Source organism: Asterias amurensis, chromosome 11 (genome assembly GCF_032118995.1).
Source record: "Asterias amurensis chromosome 11, ASM3211899v1".
In the NCBI taxonomy this organism is placed as follows: Eukaryota; Metazoa; Echinodermata; class Asteroidea; order Forcipulatida; family Asteriidae; genus Asterias; species Asterias amurensis.
Window position 1 is genome coordinate 8,004,584 of NC_092658.1, and position 16,570 is coordinate 8,021,153.

The 16,570-nt window shown below is 39.1% G+C and overlaps 2 protein-coding genes across 3 annotated transcripts in view; one reads left to right on the forward strand and one right to left on the reverse strand.

Moving 5' to 3' along the window:
* Positions 1 to 7,117, forward strand: part of LOC139943758 (uncharacterized) — a 31,008-nt gene extending 23,891 nt beyond the window's left edge. For both annotated transcript variants that reach the window (XM_071940541.1, XM_071940542.1), the window contains one exon: positions 476 to 7,117. In XM_071940541.1, the coding sequence (XP_071796642.1) occupies positions 476 to 4,235 (3,760 nt within the window). In that variant the 3' untranslated portion in view covers positions 4,236 to 7,117. The remainder of the gene's footprint in view (positions 1 to 475) is intronic.
* A 1,266-nt stretch (positions 7,118 to 8,383) lies between these two features.
* LOC139943760 (cytochrome c oxidase assembly protein ctaG-like) lies at positions 8,384 to 13,404 on the reverse strand. The gene is made up of 5 exons (XM_071940544.1): positions 13,249 to 13,404; positions 11,899 to 12,411; positions 11,322 to 11,477; positions 10,767 to 10,934; positions 8,384 to 9,622 (listed from the first exon to the last, which is right to left on the reverse strand). The coding sequence occupies exons 2-5, from the start codon at positions 12,409 to 12,411 to the stop codon at positions 9,464 to 9,466; spliced, it is 996 nt and encodes a 331-aa protein (XP_071796645.1). The 5' UTR covers positions 13,249 to 13,404; the 3' UTR covers positions 8,384 to 9,463.
* Between the last annotated feature and the right edge of the window lie 3,166 nt (positions 13,405 to 16,570).

A 16,570-nucleotide genomic window follows, 5' to 3' on the forward strand; every position in this document is an offset into this window, starting at 1 on the left:
ATTTAGCCTTGTATCCAAAAATTGCTGTTTAATCGCTTCACATTGCTATTCTGGGGAAGACAAAACTTCTTGAGTAATCGTTTTCCTTTGAAAATATTGTTGCTACAATAAAAAACCATGGCTTGACCCCCAAAAAGCAAAAAAAGGTTCTCATAGTTTGCTCCGTAGTTTCATGTTGTCACGTTAGAAAATTGAGTTTTAGTTTAACCCTTACACCAATGTGTGTTTGCATTGAATACTCAATGCATTTGTATTTGCATTTATACCAAAAACTGTAATGGTATGGTTGAATCTCAGGACACTCAGACTTGCCTCACATCGAGCTGCATTTAATGACAAATAATGATGACAGCCGTTTCAGTCTTGTTTGCCATATTTGTACAACAACAGGACAAAGGTGTGTTAGTGTATAGAATAAAACACATAGCCATTGTACTTATCTTTGTTCTTGTTTTTTTTTTTTTTTTTTTTACAGACATGAAGAACCTAAAAAACTGGACCCCATGGATGCATTTGCACAAGAGCTGATGGAGTACAAACGCAACCCAAAACAGAGAAAGCCTTCCCCGTCACGCAGTAGGTCATCTCGTTCCAGTAGCCACTCCTCCTGGTCAAGCTTCTCAAGCTCAAGATCAAGGTCCTCATCTCCATCCGGCTCTAGGGGCAGATCCAGGTCTAGGTCCAGATCGCGATCTCGGAACAAAGTCAAACGAAGATCTCGATCGCGCTCGATATCAAAACCAAGACAACGTCGAAGAACGCGGTCCAGGTCAAGAGACAACAAGCGAAGGCAGCCAGTGCAGAGATCTCGGTCGCCGCGGCAAAGATCTCGCTCCCGGCACCGTTCTCTGTCTCCTCGTAGACAGCGGCGATCAAGATCACGCTCCTTTCCTAGAATACGAGCTCCACTCAGACCCAAGCCATACGTGCAGAGACGGTCTCCTAATAGACCCAGATCACCCCGTCCATTTTTCAATCAGAGATCTCCTCGTTACGAACGAGACCATTCTCCATTTCCTCGTTACGACCCACGCTTCGATCAACGATTTGACCCCCAACAACCTCCTGCTATGCATTCCTACCCGCCACCACTTATGCTACCAGCCCATCCTGAGGAGCACTTTCCTCCTCAGCGTTTCCCGGAGGAAAGATTCCCGAGATATGATCAACCTTCTTACAACCCAGACTTTAATGGAAGACCGGATTTCAGACCTGACTTCCGACCAGATTTTAGACCTGACATGAGACCTGATATGAGACCACATGCACAGTACCCAGATGCTCATGATGAACAATATAATATATATAGAAACCAGTACCCCGACGGCTATTCAGATATGCCACCTCTTGCCCCAGGCGATCCACATGATGCACCATTTGACAGACAATCGTGGGAGCGTCAAAACCACTCACCGTTTCGAGAATCAGATTCCAGACCTCATCGAACAAGCCGAGAAAGAGACAGGCATAGAAGAGGTGATGGGGAGAGATCGAAGGATAAGGAGGTCAAAGAAAGAGATAGAAATAAGGAAAATGTTGATAAGAGGAGGAGCCAAGAAAAAGGTAAAAGTCGAGATCGGAGCAGGGAAAGAGACAAGCATGAAAGAGACAGGAGCAGGGAAAGAGACAAGCATGAAAGAGACAAGAGTAGAGAGACGGAGAAATCCAAGGAAAGAGAGGAAAGGAAAGACAAAGACAGAGAGAGGAGCAAAGCTAAGGAAAAGGGACGTGAGCGAAAACATTCAAGCTCAAAACACAAACGGAAGCACAAGCACAAAGAGGATAAACCAGATGACAAACAGACTGCTAAGATTGAAGACAAAAATGATGACAAGGGTGAGACAGTTGATAAAGAGAATGCCAACGTCGTGGAGGAAAACTCGGACGCTCTCAAAATGATGAAATCTCCAAAGCACAAAAAAACAAAGAAGAGTAAGAAATCGGACTCCGAAGCCAAGAATGTTGGCGAGGACAAAGATGGCACTAAGGTTAAGAAGGAGAAGAAGAATAAGGATGAAAAGAAAAAGAAGAAAAGAAAGGTTGGTGCCAAATCAGAATCCGGTACGGAGCAACCATCAAACTTGGACGAACCCAAAGCAAAGAAAGCCAAGATTGATGGTGACAAGGAACAAATAAAAAAATCAAAGAAGGAGGGCAAGAAGACTAAGAAAACTAAGTTGCCTAAGACTCTAAATAAGGAGAACCAATTAGAGATGGATATTTCAAAAAAATCAGCCATCATAGCAGATTACTCGAGCACAAGCTCAGTGGGCGGTAGCCCTGCCCCGCTAAAAACTGGTCTGGATTCCTCAACCACTGACTTGATAAAGACAGAAATCAAAGAAGAACCAGTTGAAGATGAGAGGCTTGTCGTCCAAGCAAGAGGGCACAGAGCCTCAACCGATTGGGGAAATCCTTCTGATCAGCTCGAAAGTAAATTGCCTCCTGGTAAACTTTCTGACGGATCTATGAAACCAAAGGAAGAGCCCATGGAGACAGGGGAATCGACTCCAAGTAAAGACATGGACACAGAATCAAAAGATATAAAATCAGAGGCTCAAAGCCCAGTTCACAAAACTGAAAACACTCCTCAGGAAAGTGACGATAAAAAGTTAGTGACACCTAAACTTGAGAGGAATATCAGCATGCAATCAGATGACGCTAACAGTGATCTAATCACTGTGACAGTCCCTGTATCACGGTGGGACAAGGACGAGTATGAATCAGAGCCATCACCAGGACCATCAGCTGCCCAGACACCAAAAACGCTGCTCGACTTGGAACACAGCGAAGAAACCTTTGAGCCTGATTATGAAGAAGAATTGGACATAGAGAAAGAGACTACAAAACCAGTTGAAGGCGAAAAGAAATCTGAAAGTCTCTCAGATGTGAAGAAGGGCCCTGTTAAAGAAAGGAAACCCAGCTCAAGCAAGGACCGAAGAAGTCGAAGTCCAGCAAAGGACAAAAAGGACAAAAAGGTGAAGGAAAACAAAACAAGTCCACCAAGAAAAAGAAGAATTAGCCCTATCAGAGCTCCATCAAGCCCTCGACCGAAAAAGACCAGCCCTGTTAGAACTTCATCGAGTCCTAAGGCAAAAGACAGAAAACACAGTCCAGTGCCGGCTAAGAAACGAAGCCCAACAAGAGACAGAAAGAGCAGTCCTGCACATATCAAAAGAAGCAGTCCAAGCCGAGAAAGACACAGGAGCCCATCAAGGGAACAGACAAGGATGCGTAGCCCCAGTAGAGAAGTTAGAATCAGTCCTGCTAGAAACAGACGACATGGAAGCCCAGTGAGGGAGAGATGGGTTCCAACAAACCGAGAAAAAGGGAGTCAAGGTAGAGATCGCAGAGAAAGTCCACCTCGAGAAAGGGGGAGTCAGGGTAGAGATCGCAGAGAAAGCCCACCCCGAGAAAGGGGAAGTCAAGTTAGAGATCGCAGAGAAAGCCCACCCCGAGAAAGGGGAAGTCAAATTAGAGATCGCAGAGAAAGCCCACCTCGTGACAGGGGAAGTCAAGTTAGAGATCGCAGAGAAAGCCTACCTCGTGACAGGGGAAGTCAAGTTAGAGATCGCAGAGATAGCCCACCTCGAGAAAGGGGAAGTCAAGTTAGAGATCGCAGAGAAAGCCCACCTCGTGACAGGGTGAGTCAAGTTAGAGATCGCAGAGATAGCCCACCTCGAGACAGAAGACCAAGTCCAACCAGAGAGAGAACCCATATCCCTATCAGAGACAGAAGAGGCAGCCCAAGTAGAGAAAGACGGCGAAGTCCAGTACAGGAGAGACGACATAGTCCTGTTCGGGAGATAAACACCAGAGAAAGAAGGGCAAGTCCGGGAAGAGATCGTAGAAACAGTCCTTCTAGGGAACGGTATTCAAGTCCCAAGCGAGAGGCAAGATTAAGCCCTTCAAGGGATCGGAAGCAGAGCCCAGAGCGGCGTAGGAGAGTCAGTCCAGTTGTAGAGAAGAAGGAATCCAAGAGCCGGAAGGCGAGGAGTCCTAGCAAGAGCTCAAGCAGCAGCAGTAGCAGCGAGGAAGAAGAGAGTTCAAGCAGCTCCAGCGAGGAGAGTAGCCCAAGCCGAAGCCCCAGCAAGGAAAGGAGCTCAAAGAAGAAACACAAGAAACACCGAAAGCACAAGAAACATAAGAAGACTAGTAAGAAGTCCAAAAAGGTATCTTCGCATAAACACAAACACAAAAAGAGCAAGAAGAAGAAGAGTAAACAAAAGGAGTAAGGAATTGCATTTAAAAAGAAAAAATTATCTGGTTTGTTGACTCTCACTCTAGTCTTATTTCTTACCGACTAGTAGGTAACCCCTCCTGACCTGTCTAAGAAGTATAATAAAACCAGAAGTTTTCTTCTTCTTTTTCTTTTCTTTTTTCTAGCAAATTTAAAAAAGAAATGTCAAGCCAACAGTCCTCCTGACTTATCAAAAAAGTAGCCGATATGTTTAAAAAGAGCATTCATTGTTTTGTGTGTACAAAAAAGATTATCAGCCCCCAAAAAATAAAAATGTGACCAGAATTGAGAGAAGTCAAAAATGTTTTACAAAAAAGGAATAGATAATTACCGAATGACATAATAATGGCACTTTACAGTTGGTGTTAATTTCAAAATATATGTTCTGGAGATTTTATGTTTGTATCAATCTGTGCTTTTCACCCTACTTTGCTTAAAAAGCTGGGCACATTATGAAATTTTACAAAAGCTGAAAATGAGGTATTTTTTATGATCTTGGGTTTATAATTTGGTATTAAACATAAAGACTTTTTGTTTTTAATCAAGAAATTAAATCAAGATTTTTGTTTTGACTTTAGTAATATTAATTTGACAAAAATCAAGAATGGAAAGACAATGTTGTTCCTAATTCAATCTAATTTGCTACTTTACTTTTCTTTCGCTGTAGTTGATTTGATATAGAAGTCAGAGCTGGAATGTTTTAACAAGGATCATAAGTTTGTCCTTAAAACTTTAAGGTGCTTGGTCTGATTTTTGATTTAAATTTGAAATGGCTATTTTTATAGATTTAAGAAAGTTTCATATTTCATTTGAGGTATTGCACAGAAAAAAAGATCCACCAAAGATAAGTGGTAGTTAGCTAAAAACTAAAAAGAGCCGTTGTTGACATCCCGCCACCATCGGCAATGTACACTTTTGCATGTTATATTTGTTGTGCCATGTTTGTTGTTTAACTTTTTTATGAAAGTTTTGTTTGTTTTTCATTTTGAAACAGCATCTGTAAAAACTTGTTCAGAGGAAAATGATGTTATTTTTGTATGAAAGCTCATTGATTAAAAAGTTAAAAGCATTACTAACTTTCAGAGAAGTTGTGCGAGCTGAAATATAATTTCAAGATGAACAAAATTTTGTTTTCATTGACGCAATTTATTCAGCCTAAAATGCACAAACTAGCCTAACTGGATTTTCTTTCTTTTCACCAAGTTTTATGTTGAAATTTGAACATGACTCACGGTGTGTATTGAAGACTAGCAGATTTCTTTGACTAAAAATGGAAATTGTCCCCTTGTGTTCAGATAAGATAAGATAAGAACTTTGTTATTCCACACAGGGAAAATTAAAAACACTGGGGTTCCAAGAATCTCGAGGTTGTTTTGGCAATTTCCGGATAAAGTGTCATGGGTTTTGTTTGTTTGTTAGTTTGTTGCGTTGATTGGTATTATTTGCAATATGTGTATGTTGTGGAAAGTTGTTCTTTTCAACTTCATAGTAAGGAATACACAATGAAGAATAGCTGCACAGTTGAAGTTGCAATATAATTTTCAAGGAGATCATTATTGTCAAATTTATGTTATATGTAAAGCTTTTGTTTTTATCATCATAATCATAAGATTTACTGTGTCTAAAAGAATAGCAGGGGATGTGGATTGCAGGTGAGGCTCTTTCCCCTCTTGCCATTGAGTGAATGTGAAGCGAATTGACGTGAATTTGACATCACAACTCTGCCCTCGCTCCGAATTTGCGAGAGAGTTGAGCACAACTGGACTGCTGCGAATGATTCATTGCAAAATTTTAATGTCAAAATTCATTTCGCATTCGCAGGAATTCTGAACAAGGCTTAAGAAAGGTATCATCATGTTTTGGTGAGGTGTTTTAGTAGTTGGTATGTGTGGGTTTCGGCTGCTATTGGTATTAAAAATTATGCTGAGAATTTCAAAGACAAATTGAGATGAGGGAGAAGCAGTTGTGTACCAATACCCCCAGGTGCCACAAACCCTACAATAAGGACCCATTGGTGTACATTGGGTCCATGCATTCCAAGCATATGCAAGGAACAACCAGGGCCCAATATCATACAGCTAAAGAATTGTCTGCTAAGCAGAATAGAGCAGGATACCAGTCGCAAATTGTACATGCGTCATGGTAGTTTGGCTGGTAACCTTATTCTGATAAGCATAATTTTGTTGTGCTGAGCTACTATTTGTGCTTAATAAGCAACTCAATGAAATTGGACCCTGTCTGTTGTAGTTGAAACATCTCTCGCTGAACTTAACTTTTGGTAATAACTTTACACTCGGTGAAGTTTTGTTGAATACTCACGAATGATTATGAAACTGATTTTGTCCTTTAATTTACCAACCCTTGATGTTTAATGCCTACAAGAAACCTAGAGTTCTAATATTTTGTTGCTGCCTATGTTTTTACAATGTACACCATTAATTTACTTTGTGTTCCTGTTGGAATTCAGAAAAAGATATTACTGCCAGCATTTTGGACTTCTATTATTTTGCTGATTACATGTACGATATTTTAAAAGTCTGATTGTTTTTTTGTTTGGTATAGTTTTGTTTTTTAAGTTGGAATCATGCAAGGCATGTAAGTACTAGCTGTTTCTGGTAAAGTGTACTACATGTAATTGAATTTGTGTTATCTTGTACATAGTACGACATGGAATTGTGAATAAAAGTTTAAGAATAAAATATGATCTTGTAAAGTACTTTTTGTTGTTTCCCAAGTTTCTCTGAAGACACTGGACACTATTGGTAATTGTCAAAGACCAGTCTTCTCACTAGGTGTATCTCAACATATGCAGTAAATAACAAACCTGTGAAAATTTTAGCTCAATTGGTCGTCGAAGTTGCGAGATAAAAATGGAAGAAAAACACCCTTGTCACACAAAGTTTCAGATGCTTGCTAAATCTGAGGTTTCAAAATCAAATTTGTGTAAAATTACTTCTTTCTCTAAAACTACGTCACTTCAGAGGGAGCCGTTTCTCACAAGGTTTTATACTATCAACAGCTCTCCATTACTCGTTACCAAGTAAGGTTTTATGCTAATAATTGTTTTGAGTGATTACCAATAGTGTCCACTGCCTTTAAACAAGGTTACATTTTAATAAAGTCTTGTACAAGACTTGCACAGTCACAAGTTACCGATAAAATATGAATTCCTTGGACCATAGAGTCGAATGCTATGTCAAATGGTTTGGGGCAAGCTTTTAATTATAATGCCAACCTCCAGATGTGCGAACCCTGGTACCATTGTGCCTTACACATCCATACAAAATTGTGCATCTGCTGCGCTTACGAAACTTTGCAACTTTGTAGTATAAGCAAGTAATGTACCAGACTTCTAATCTTACGAGCAAACAGCTTTATTGGCAGAGAAAAAAAATAATTGAATCAGAATGCAACATTTCCCCTAGCTTATTAAATGAGAAAGTGAAACTTAGAGAGCAAAGTTGATGGTTGATAACGATTTCAATCATGGAAACTGTAATCTTAACAAATGTTCATTGCTTCCCATCTTGAAGTACAACCCCCCCCCCCCCCCCATTTATCCTAGTAATATGAACACACTCATGCTCTTTGCCCCTCCAACCCCCCACCCCCACATGAGATCAAATAATGTACAAATTAATACACAATACCCCCTTCCCCCAACCCAATTGTAAATGTCTGGTTATGCCACTGAATCACAGATGATTGGTTTCATGTGCTGCATGGAACCTCTTCAAATCCAGGCAGAATAGATAGTGGAAATTGAGAGAGACATCTCTGGCTGTTAATAATTTGGATTTAGATATCTATTCTCAACGCTCATTAGAGCCAAGAGAGAAGACACTGAAGTAATTTCAGTTTAAGATGTGGGAGGAAAACCCAAGAGAGTTATTTCAGGGAAAACCCACACAGTCAAATAGGGACTGAAAACCCCATCCACATAGTGCCCCGGTGGGATTCGAACCGGGGTCCCAGAGGTGGAAGGCGAAGCAAGACACCACTGCACCAATCTTACCACCCCCTCCTAATTACTGCTTTATTGTTCAAAACTGAAAGAATACAAACACAAAAACTATTCAACCTACAGTAATGCAAGTACAAGCTATAAAGTCAAACTCCAAAAGCAAACGGGTAGTCTAGGTCTTCATTTGCAAACAACTTTATTTCTATAAAATCACATGTGAAATGCATAAACTATCCAAGTAGCATGGCGAGTTGCAAGTATCAATATACCAGAGCCCACTTTCCTATAGCTGCTTAACAAGCAGAACATTTTGCTTGATGATTTTCTGCTAAGAAAACTAAGCAGGAAACCAGTCAAAGACAGTATGTTCAGATATTATAATTTTGCTGGTAATTATTCTTGTAAGCAAAAATTATTTGGGCTTAGCATCTTGTGCTTACATGTAAGCAGCTCTGTGAAATTTGGCCCACACATTCAATCAAATGAAATGCAACTCTAGCATCAGGAAAATATTAAATCAACTTGGAGTTTGATTTGAAGCACTGTGCACCGTTGATTCAGATGTCTGCTTGAAAATGTAGAAAATCATGAGCTAATCCGGGTATTAATTTGAATATATTTTTTTAATTCACAAGGTCATAAAGGTCTTATAATTTGTACCCCTACATTTGTAAAAATCTTTATCACTTAAAAAAAGTTTATCCTACATTAGTTACATTCACTCCGGTAAAGGAGGATCTTCCACACTACACAGCCCATCTGTACATGTATACATTTTCTTTTTATGCCACAGCTCTACCCAAAGTCATATCTGGAGATTGTCTCACCACTCTGACCATGTCCAAATTTGTTTGTTATCTAATAATTTGTCATTGAACAAAGACAAAATTACTATAGGCAAGACTTGAACCTGTGGCCTCTAGATTAACGTGCCAACACTCTACCAAGTGAGCTGTTTAGCCCTAGAAATTTCCCTCTGTTTGCTGCTTCCCGGTCGTATTGTAAGCTTGAGTGTGATCCCTGGCTATACTGTAGTTACAGGTTTAATGGCTTCTGACTGGCACCCCGAACAAAGATATTGACAAAATAGGGAGACCACCAACATAGGGCTAGATAGCTCAGTTGGTAGAGCGCCTGCATGTTCAATTTAATCCAAAGGTTGCAGCTTCAAAGCCCGCTCGAGTAAATGTTTTCTTTGTTCAACCATAAAGGGCTTGTTTAATAATCTAATATTGTGTTGTGGCTGGGTTGTGTGGGCATCATGTTGACACTTCATTTGGCTTGGTGAATGGATCGGGCAAGACAAGTCCTTCCTTTGCCTCAAAGAATGTATAGGAGAGAGTGATAGTGTCAACCTTGGCCATCTTGGGATCCTCAGCAAATTCAGGATCAATGTAGAAAAACACTGGCATGTCAACCTGGAAAAGTAAGTATCAAAGAAATGTAGAAGGATAGGTTAATACAACTATTACACTTTCTTTTAAACAGATTGAGGGAGAGATAGCAAATGCAAAGGGCCACAATTTTTAAAACGGTATAACTATCTGTCTATTAATTTAAGGGAAGAAAAGAAAACGAATATAAGGTTGCATAAAAAAAACTTTCGTTATCTTTTTAATTTGCACTGAAATGCTTGTTTTCAAGAGAAAGTTAACAGTTTGGTATAAATCACTCTTGAAAATTAATGGCAATAAAAACTTTTGGTTACAAGCCTACAGCAGCTTTCAATAGTTTAAATCATTCTGAAAAAACATTCCACCACTTTTAAGTAATGCTGTTGTATGTTTTCGAACCTGAGAAGCGTTACTGTCAGTATTGTTTCTCAGATTGTGTTTACCTATAGGGAATATTCTTCCTGCCTGGACATTATTTGCTCCGGATTGTCAGCAATATCTCATACCTCAGAAAGTTTCGCTATTCCTATTGGTGGAGAGCGCGTCACGTGGGTGTGTATAAACCTTTGTTTATGACCAGTACAAAGTGTTGAAACATGGGCGTGACACGTGAGCTTGCACCTGTTCTTATAAGACAGTTTCTTCATTCCAATTGGTCGAGAGCAACGGCTGAAACAGCTGTGCCACATCACGCGATACGCGCGACACGCACAGCATTCCCTTATAAGGAGTTGTTTACCCGAGGGCGGCGGAGGGCTTTACCATTTCATAGCTGGAGGGGTGTTGTGTTGAAAGAAATCATTGAACAATTATAATTTTTGTTTGCATTTATTTTACTTTTTGACCAAAAAGTGTTGATGTTTTTGACCGAAAAGGTATTTATGAATAGGAATCAAAGTGTGTTGAATTGGTTTTCAGCTAGTGGTTTAAACCCGCCGAGGCCTGGTTCTTGATTATTTACCTCGACTTCATCTCGGTAAAATTATCAAGAACCAGGCCTCGTTGGGATTAAACCACTAGTTGAAAACCTCTTCACCACACATTGATTCCTTTATTTATACTTTGCCTTTAAATCTTTTACTTATCCTTTGGTAATAAAACCAAAGAATCTGCAAAAGGAACTCTAGGCCATTGAGCCTCGCTCAATACCATTAAAAAAACTTTGTACCTGCTCATGTGGGTTCAATCTCTGTTCTTCAAAGCAGAAGCATTGTATCTTGTTGAAATATTGTCCCGCTTCAAATGGCACCACGTTATAAGTAGAGATGCCTGTGATTGGTTTGTCCATGGGGTTGAGTGCAGAGTAGAAGGCGAGGGCTGTTTCTCCAGGCACAACCTGCAAACCAAAAAAGATGAGACGATGTATGGAATATTGAAATGTTGAGACTAATCAAAGTTAATCAAAAGATGTCCCCGCGATCCAACAGAGGATTTAGTCAGAGAAATTCAATTTGTGCATTTTCTTGACCAGATGTTGTTCAAATTCAACCTGACGATTGCATTGACGGCATCCCATCTTCATCAAGTAAAATTATGTTGAAACAACGGAAACACAAGATTGGCCAATGAGCCACCTCCTTTTGACTTGTAGATGAGAGCACCCTACACAGATTATGTCATACGCGTAAAGTCTATTGGACACTCTACACTAATTTGCTTGGGAAATGAAAAGCCGCCATTATCAAATGAACAGGAACTTTTTTAATGGACAGGACAAATTTACCTTGATTTCCAACTGCTGTGGTCTAAAGTTCCACTGCATACTGGCTGCTGTGTCTGCATTGAATCGGATGGATATCGGCCGACCACGGACGGGTACCATGTCTTCAACTAGGTCAATGTTATGACCCTGTGTGATCTGACCACCTAGACCAGTAGCCTGTGTCAGAAAAATAAAAGTAAAATAAAAACAGTTTATCGATTTAGTAAATTTTAGGTCTTCAACTTTATTTTTATTTGCTCCTGTCCTTTTTCAAGGGTTTGGCATGCAAAAAACATCTAAAGTCGGTTGTAAAAGAGTAGTGATTGAACAAATGTAAATTTGTCTCAAGAAATAAAACCAGCGAAAAATATGGTCCTACAAATGAGAAGGTCTGTCATGAAACTACACAAAAACGCCACAAATTAAACGATTTTTATAGTAAATAAGCATGCACTTTTCAATTTTTTTCATTAACGATGGCAGTCAATTACTTAATGTGCACTCCATCGACTATATGCTTTTTGCATAGATCCCTAATAGACTAAAATAAAAAGGAATGAGGGGGCGAGGGAGGAACAAGTATTTAGGGGGACGTTACCTGACAGAAAACAGAATAGAGAGGTACAGCAGCATAGGAGAAACCAACAACCAAAACAACCATAGCTGTTGCATAGAGCATCCCTGAACGATTGCGTCGTTTCCAAGCATCCCTCTGCCCGCTGGAAATCAAACGTCGACACTGCAAAGATGCTGTTCTCATTCCAAACAAAGCCAAAAATCCATTTCTATGCACCGTCCTTGAATATCTCAACTCAGATGCAAACAGCAAGCTGGGTGTGGGACCTTTTGGGTGCATGTTCCGTAATGTGTGACAGAAACGAAGAGGTTCATTGCTTCGTGTAGTAGAAAGTAAACTTGATTTGCTAAGGTTTTGACACATTTTAGTTCTGGTAGTAGCTGCATTATGCGAACATGAAGGTGCCATTCCAGTGTTGCAGAGTCCAGATAGATTGCGTGCATTCAGCTGTGTCAGACATCTTGTGATGGTAAAGGGGGCATTGACAGTCCAGAGACGACCCAGTTGACCTGCAAAATTAGCCATTGTTGTCATCTGTTGAAAAGGTGTACACACAAAAGAATTATCAATTAATAGGCATGATAAGCTTATTTTGAGATTGAAAATGTAACTGCATATAATATATTCATAATTTTATAAATAAGCAGTAAAGGAAACTGGCGTGCAAGGGCTACTTTACAGATATGCATCACCTTGTTCAAGTATTGCATGCCATCTAAAACTCAGCACTAATGATTAATGAATTTATGATAATTGATGGAATAAATGGGAACAGCCATTCATTAAATTTAAGTCATTGGAAGCGAAATCATTGGAAGCGCCACCCGTTGAAATACCGCCTTCAACGTGATCCCAATGGGAATGCAGTATAGAGGGGCACATAAGCTGTAGCTTCCAGGCTCAACACCAAAGTAAACCAATGTAAGTCAGTCGGATAACTTTCCGCATGGCGCCACCACTTTTTCACAAAAAGGGATATCACAATCGCATTGAGGTAAATAGGCCTAATCACACATCAAAATCAGTAGATACTAAAATTATTTCATATCGAATGAAAAAGTGGTGGTGCCATACGGAAACTTTTCCGGTCTACCTTAATCGTCATCGAATGAATTGATCAACACAAGACATACATAAAAAAAATCTTACAACTGTTTACAACAAAATTACATAATATTACATACAATACAACAATATTATTTTTAGACAATACACTTACAATACAACTAATATAGTAATACTGTTCATGCATGTTTTTAGAAGTTCAATACTTCTACTTTCTAGAAACTACATAGTTTCTAATTCTAGAAGTAAATACTGCGGACATACGATTTTATATTTACGACGAGATGGGTGCTGCTGGTTACTTACTTTTCCATGTGCTACTGGACGTGGTTCACAACAGTTTACTGGTCTTATGAAGTCATGTTTCTTTCAAACACATACACCATTAAAATGTTGGATTATTTCCGTATTATTTTCTTATAACTGTGAACGGAAAGATTTGGCTAAAAGCAGAAGTCCGCATCGAAGTTGCGTAAGATAAATAGACGGGTGCTCATCGGTATCCAATTCAATTTATCTACATAGTCGTCCAGGTACATGCTCGTCCAGGTCAAGTCAAATGGGGGCGCTATTTATGTCTTAACGGCTCTGCTTACTACTTCTTTTTTTTTTCTTTTCTTTTTTTTTTCTTTTTTTCCTGGAGGGGGAAATTTATTCAAGTTTCTTCAATGTACAAAGCTATACAAACTACTGGTAAAACCAACTACTTATAGAACGATACTAAGAGAGAAATGGCAAATTGCAAAAACAGGAAGTTTGATGATTATGCAAGGCATTTAGTTGGTACATAGCAACACAAAATGCTCCCATTTGGTATTGAACTTATCTAAGTTGTCATTACAAATTGTTTGCACACGCCGAGTCTCACATTGACCGTCAGTATTCAACTTTACTAAGTCGCTTCTCAATTTCGCACGGTGCGCGTGCAGCGTGACTTCTGATAAGCGCGCGAGGGCAGAAACCCAGTGTGTGTCAGTGGCAAGTTTATGAGTGCTCGAAACCGCGCTTCTCTCCAATGGCGTACATGCCGCGAAGCACTCGCAAAATTCGGTCTAAATACTATCCGGGTTTTTATCGAAACTTGAACAGTTTACCTGAATTAAAAGGATTTCGACGGCAGAGGAATACAGTGAAGTGGCGGCCAACAGAAGTTTTTGATATAGAGGTTTGTAATTTTGTGTATTTCTTTCGTTAAAAATTGCTAGAAATTATGGTTTCAGGGCACGCTTAATACACACACACAGCAAGCTTGACAACGCTCAAAAGTTTGTGGAACGGACCATTTTTGCACAGGGGTAGGTTGTTCAGAAAGAGAGGGACGTTGTGTGTGTGACTGGCTGCCGGCTGTGTAAGCAGTTGCATGTGGGTTGTTGTGACTTGTTTTGTTTTTAATTTAAGCAAAAAAAAAGCAGATTTAATAATTATCTGTTGGACAAAATGTTCAAATCTTTAGAATCTACTGTTAGTGTTATTATGCTTTTATTTCATATGTTTGTTGTTTATTATTAATTAGGCCTATTGTTTTTTCTCTCTTTTTTTCTGAAATATCTGAAATTAAGATAAATTTTGAAAACACTTAGCCTTACTCAGGCCCAGGCACAACAAAAGTAGTAAGGAGGCCAGATCAGTGTTTTCTTTACTATAAACTTCATGTAACAAATACCTCATTTTTCATATTGACATGAATTTATTTCAGATCACAGAAGAAAGCGCAACAGAGTACCGTATTCACTTCATTGGTTACTCAAAGGCTTGGGACCAGTGGATTGGCAAATCTGACGTCGTTCTTCGAAGTTCCCAGAGAGTGGCAGAAACTCCTGTTGACATCAAAGCATCTGTGTTCTGCAAAAATCTTCAAGTGGAAATCAAGCACAAGTTGGACTCAAGCCGAAAGAACGATCCAAAGGTAGTTTTGTACGTGGATTGTGATCCTGATGTGTTTGAGCATTTGTTTGGAGAGAAACGCAGAAGAATTCGAATTTCAAATACTGTTTTAAGTGGTATATTCGACAAGGACTGGGATACTCGTTGCCTGAACAAGCTAGGCGATTATTGTTTTGTGACTGACAATACAATTGAGTTAAGTTTGACAAAACATCGTCCACTGCTGGAGTTCGTAAAAGGATGGGATGGTGAGCTTCATGAGCATCAGATCCATCGTGGCCACTTTTTGACCTTCGGTTTTGTACGAGGAGACGCCAAAAGATACACCGGTACAATGCATATGTAGTAGTTTGTGTATAGAAACTCAAGTAATCCAGCAAGTGACCTAGCTGACTAAGTGAACTTCAAAAAAAATTTTTTTAAAAGAAGATAAATCATGTAAAAAATAACCAGGAATGCGCAAAATTATTTGTGTCCAACTGAATAAGTAAAAATAACAAGGTGTAACATAAAAGCATCATTACTTGTGTTCTATGTGAGTATAAGTACATGTATTTGTAAATTAAGGTTATTGTTTCAGTTTCATTACATGAATTGAATTTAAGTGTTTTAAAAATATGTTATTTACAGCAATTCCATTTAATGAACTTTCAGAGATGCTTGATTTTTTAACCAATTTAAATGTTCTAAGAAAGGAGAAATTGATTGAAATAAAATTTATTTTGGATTCTTTAATAGTGTACAGTTTTTTTAAGTGTTTTAAATTTGTTATTTACAGCAATTCCATTTGATGAACTTTCAGAGATGCTTGATTAAACCAATTTTTACATGTTCTAAGAAAGGAGAAATTGATATAATTTATTGTGTGATTCTTTAATATCTAGTGTACATTTTGTTTTACCCCAGAACATAATGATAAACATGTAGACTAAAAAAAATGCTAAATAAGACTGTCACTCACAACACCCCAGCCTCTAAATTTGGTGACATTATAATATTTTATTACAAAATGATACAATAATGAAGCGGATTGATGCACGCGTTTCCGCCCCTCCGGTATGTTACTTCAGTTGAAACCCCCCACACGCAGAGTGGAGCAGGTCCATTTTGCGTACGCCACATTGCAAGTAGGTCATGTGTATGGTACCTGTACTGAAACTTCGGGTAGCGGGTGCATTAGTTGAACGAAAGAAGAAAAAAAAGCTGGCACCATCTTCTGTGTGATCTGAAGTACCTGGTACTTGTGTGGCAAAAATTCACTGGTGCTCGTGAAGAACATGACGGTTGTTTATACACAACGCATCGGGGACGATAGAGCAAGCATTCTAGCGCGCCCTCATTACTTACAACGTAACACGGGTCATGAAGTGACATGAACTTGAATTTTGATTACAGCGGGTGGATTCTTTTAAGATATGAACATCAAAACACCACGAAATGATTGACTAATAATGCCTTCAACAGAATATGAAGTAGCAATAATTTTAAAATGTACAACTTCTTCGCCAACTGTCTGTAAAGTTTGAAACCCTATACGTTGTGCGCAACAGTTTCGGGCCGGGTGTGATCGACGTGCGACGCGCTATGCGTAAATGAGACTGCACTATTTGTAATGTTATTCTTAACAAAGATCTTTTTTTCCATTACAAAATAATGATTTATTTCCTTGTTGATAAGAACAAATGAGGGCTTTCTGTCATTCATCTTCATCCGATAAATATGAAAACGGCAAAGAATGAGAATT